The 5,184-nt window shown below is 32.6% G+C and overlaps 1 protein-coding gene across 2 annotated transcripts; it reads left to right on the top strand.

Annotated features, from left to right (window-relative positions):
- The first annotated feature begins 810 nt into the window (after window positions 1-810).
- On the top strand, window positions 811-4,972 carry LOC146935892 (G-type lectin S-receptor-like serine/threonine-protein kinase At4g27290). 2 transcript variants are annotated; one of them, XR_015030392.1, is made up of 7 exons: window positions 811-2,268; window positions 2,369-2,485; window positions 2,701-2,855; window positions 2,941-3,151; window positions 3,248-3,488; window positions 3,903-4,146; window positions 4,266-4,972. XR_015030392.1 is itself a non-coding variant. In XM_085750943.1 (7 exons), the coding sequence occupies exons 1-7, from the start codon at window positions 981-983 to the stop codon at window positions 4,551-4,553; spliced, it is 2,451 nt and encodes an 816-aa protein (XP_085607069.1). In that variant the 5' UTR covers window positions 811-980; the 3' UTR covers window positions 4,554-4,972. The 2 variants fall into 2 exon arrangements, 1 of the variants encoding a protein (XP_085607069.1); XM_085750943.1 differs by having other exon boundaries at window positions 3,903-4,053.
- The last annotated feature ends 212 nt before the right edge of the window (window positions 4,973-5,184 follow it).

A 5,184-nucleotide genomic window follows, 5' to 3' on the forward strand; every position in this document is an offset into this window, starting at 1 on the left:
CTTTAAAAGTGTAAAAAATATTATTTTCAATTTAAAATTTGTTTTATTTTACTTCCTTAACCAGTATATCGGAACATCGGTTAGCATGACTCATATATATATATATATATATATATATATATATATATATATATATATATATATATATATATATATATATATATATATATATATATATATATATATATATATATATATATATATATATATATATATATATATAAGATTTGCTAGAATACACCCACTAGTTTTTATGTAGGAGTGTTTTAGCAAGCTACACCTTAAGGTGTATTTAACTACTTTTTAGTTATAACTTGCTAAAACACACATTCTAAAAAATAAGTGGGTGTATCCTAGCAAATGTCTATAGGAGTTGCTAACATACACCCACTTATTTTTTAGAAGGTGTGTTTTAGCAACATTCACCTTAAGGTGTATTTAACAACTTTTTAGTTATATTTTTGCTAAAACACACCTTAATAAAATCTAGTGGGTGTATCCTAGCAAACTCATATATATATATATATATATATATATATATATATATATATATATATATATATATATATATATATATATATATATATATATATATATATATATATATGAGGATGTATGCTATGAGAATGAATATCTTATATGAGAATGGTGAGAATGATCATTAACCATTAGATTTAGAATAGATGGCTAAGATTAAAAATGTACCAAATGTACATGCATAATATGTATTAATGGTTCCAAGTCATTGACCAAGGGAGGGGCCCAAACCCTTGCACCCTATGTGAATCAGTCACTGTTTACACTCATGCTAGGTGTAATCCAAGACATTAATGTTTCTACTTGTAACCAAGAAAACATTAATGGTTGTACTTTGCATCAATTAGCACGCACATGGGAAGACTTGGACTAAATCATCTCAGTTGAATTTGGAATTTGATAAAATGAAAATGATGATATGAAAATAAACACTAACAAACAGAATGAAGAAGCATAATAAGGTGCTAATGCTAGTGGTGTGTACTTTCTTACTTTGCTCTGTGCCCACTTTATCTGAACAGAACACTCTTACTTCAAATCAGTTTATCCAATATAATGAAACCCTTGTTTCTTCAGCTGGAATGTATGAAGCAGGTTTTTTCAATTTTGGTGATCCGCAACGTCAATACTTCGGTATATGGTACAAGAACATATCACCAAGGACTATTGTGTGGGTTGCCAATAGAAATACTCCTGTAAATAACTCAACAGCAATGCTGAAACTCAATGATCAAGGAAGTCTTGTTATTCTTGATGGCTCCAAAGGTGTCATCTGGAACTCCAATTCATCAAGAACTGCGACGGTGAAATCAGTTATTGTGCAGCTTTTGGATTCGGGAAACCTTGTTGTGAAAGATGCAAGCAGAAGTTTTAAGAATGAGGATTTGTTATGGGAAAGTTTTAATTATCCTGGTGACACTTTCCTAGCTGGAATGAAGCTGAGAAGTAACTTAGTTACTGGTCCATATAGTTATCTGACTTCTTGGAGATCCTCTGAAGATCCTGCTGACGGTGAGTTTTCGTATAGGATAGATACTCATGGTTTTCCTCAACAGGTTATTGCAAAGGGAAAAACAATTCTCTATAGAGGTGGGTCATGGAATGGATATCATTTCAATGGAGTTTCTTGGCAAATAATTCATAGAGTCTTGAATTACTCATTTGTGTTAACTGATAAAGAAGTTACTTATCAATATGCAACGTTTAAAAGTTCAATGATTACTAGATTTGTGCTAGATCCATATGGAATTCCAAACCGTTTTATATGGTCAGATCAGAAACAAAATTGGGTGGCTATATCTAGTCGTGCTGTAGACCAGTGTGAAGATTATGCCTTTTGTAGTATTAACTCAAATTGCAATATTAATGATTTTCCGGTATGTGAATGCTTGGAAGGTTTCATACCAAAATTTGAAACCAAATGGAAGTCGTCGAATTGGTCTGGTGGGTGTCGGAGGAGAACAAAATTGAATTGCCTCAATGGTGATGGCTTTTTGAAGTACACAAGCATGAAGTTACCAGATACTTCATCATCGTGGTTTAACAAGAGCTTGAGCCTCGAGGAATGTAAGACAATGTGTTTGAAAAACTGTACTTGCACGGCATATGCAAATTCAGATATCAGAGATGGTGGGAGTGGCTGCTTACTTTGGTTCAACAACATTGTGGACATGAGAAAACATCCTGACGTAGGACAAGACATTTACATACGACTCGCATCTTCAGAACTTGGTATTTTCATTTCCAAAGACATATTTTATGTTAGACAGATAGCAAAAATTTATATATCCATCTTTTTAATAAGCTTATATACATTTACTTCAACCATCAGATCATAAAAAGAATAAGAGGAACTCGAAGCTTGCCGGGATTCTTGTAGGAGTTATTGCATTCATTATTGGACTAATCGTTCTTGTATTGATCACATCAGCATATAGAAAGAAGCTTGGTAAGCCAAGTTAAAGAGTTATGATAAGTAAATATCAAATATTTTTGATTTATAGTCCTCAAATAGTGTTCCAAACATAACTAGTTACAATGAATTGAAAATAAGTTTTCTTCAATTATGAAGTTTGATAGCTGTGTCTCTGTTGCTGTACTTCGTTACATTAAACCACTTCAATTAGTACTTATAAGCAATCTATATCTCTTGCAATATATCAGGGTATATAAAAATGTTATTTCACTGGAAGCACAAAAAGGAGAAAGAAGATGTTGACTTGGCAACAATATTTGATTTTTCAACCATCACTAGCGCAACAAATCACTTTTCTAACAAAAACAAAATAGGAGAAGGCGGATTTGGACCGGTATACAAGGTAAAGCCAGCGTTATTACCAATTTAATTTATCACCTTAATTCACAAAGAATTTTATGTACTAATGTTCCAAAAACTATTAACAGGGCATATTGGCAGATGGACAAGAGATTGCTGTTAAGAGGCTATCTAAAACATCAGGACAAGGAACTGAGGAGTTCAAAAATGAAGTGAAGTTGATGGCAACACTTCAGCACCGTAATCTTGTAAAACTTCTTGGTTGCTCTATTCAACAAGATGAAAAGTTGTTGATCTACGAATTCATGCCAAATAGAAGCTTGGATTACTTTATTTTTGGTTTGAACTTTCGCACCACTCAAATTTATTGCTCTCGATTTTTCTGTTGACAAAATGTAGTACTCATGCTAACTTAAGAATGCGAAAATCTGTTAGGTACTACTATGCAAAGCAAATTACTAGATTGGACTAAGCGCTTGGAAATTATTGATGGTATTGCTCGTGGGCTGCTGTATCTCCATCAAGATTCAACACTGAGGATCATACATAGAGATCTCAAGACAAGCAATATACTTCTTGATATTGATATGATCCCAAAGATATCCGATTTTGGTTTAGCCAGATCATTTATGGGAGACCAAGCTGAGGCTAATACAAATAGAGTGATGGGAACATAGTAATCTTCACTTATTCATTTCAACTAAAGGCTTACATAGCTCTTCAGTATCTAATATACATCGTTTTTGGTTTTAGTTTCAGTCAAACATTTTTGTCAGCTTGAATTCCTAAAATATCGGAAAGATTGTTTTTTAGTCTTTGTTAATATTTGTCCATGTTGGAATATTTAGACCATATTTATTTTAGTCCTTAGAATAGGGACTATAAATTGACTAAGTTCAATATGGACAAATATTACAAGGATTGTTTTCTATGTTTTACGCATTATTGCTAATAAGAATTTTTATGCACTAAATACTAGAAACTAGTGTTACTAGTATTGTGTGTTACAGGTACTGAAAACCTTCATTTCTGCTATGTCACAACCCCTTTTAATATTATATTTTTCCAACTTCAATGTTCTTTCTTGCAGTGGATATATGCCTCCAGAATATGCAGTGCATGGATCTTTCTCAATAAAATCTGATGTTTTTAGCTTTGGAGTCGTTGTACTTGAGATCATTAGCGGCACAAAGAATCGTGGATTTTGTGATCCTCAACATAATCTAAACCTTCTTGGCCATGTATGTTTTGAAGTTTATATATGTTTGTGACACACTATATTCATAGTTGCATTCCTTATGTATCCTTTTTTGTCTCAATATATCTCATGGAAGGTAAAAAATTCAAAATGAACGCTAATTCATATCATGACGATTTATCAATTATCATAACATTCAATGAAAATTGAGTAAAGATTGAGGTTTACTCTTTTGTAACCTTGATGTTTTTTTAGGCATGGCGACTATGGATTGAAGAAAGGCCACTGGAGTTCATAGCTGACATATCGTATGATGATGGCATATCTTCAAAAATAATAAGATTTATTCATGTTGGTCTATTGTGTGTACAACAGAAACCAGAAAATAGGCCTAACATGTCATCTGTGGTTTTTATGTTAAAGGGTGAAAATTTACTCCCCAAACCAAGTAAACCTGGGTTCTACGCAGGAAGAGATACTACAAATAGCATAGGATCTTCATCAATAAATGATGCTTCAATCTCAATGTTAGAGGCGCGGTAGAAAGCCACTGTGCTTGACACTGAACCGCTAACTATTTTACCGACATGAATAACTTGTATTATTTCTGAAGATGTGGATGCATCATATAGTGTTCTGTGACCACAACAAGCTGTCAAGTGAAGATTAAATCAAGTGATGTTTTGTTTCGATACCGCAATATTTGTGTGAATGTGTATCGGAATTTACCACTTGCAAATTGATTGACCTACAATGTAGCGCATTTTGTCATTTGTAGAGGGTCTAATCTTTGGTGTCGTGGGTTGTTTTTATAGATTCTGATGTAATTGTGCAGTTAGATTTACATGTAACATGGCGAGGCCAAGGGTTTTTCAGTGCTATGAATTCAGTATAGATTTACATTGTAGCTTATATGAATCTTAGTGCTTTTGCAAGGAAATCAACATATTAATACTTCATTATATCAATTGTTAAGCATAAGCATAATCATATAAAATTTACACAATCAAGTACTAAACTATTATTTGACATTGTAGTAAAAAATGAAGAAATTGTTCCAAAGAAAAAATATTAATTGCGAGAAAATAACAAATAAAGCGTCTTATACTACTTACCCATTGTTCAGAAGAAATGCAGTGACACACTTTTTAACCTTTGGCATTGCAACTTCAAA

The sequence above is a fragment of the Medicago sativa genome, chromosome 3 (assembly GCF_051527215.1).
Source record: "Medicago sativa cultivar Bolivia chromosome 3, Bolivia_mono, whole genome shotgun sequence".
In the NCBI taxonomy this organism is placed as follows: Eukaryota; Viridiplantae; Streptophyta; class Magnoliopsida; order Fabales; family Fabaceae; genus Medicago; species Medicago sativa.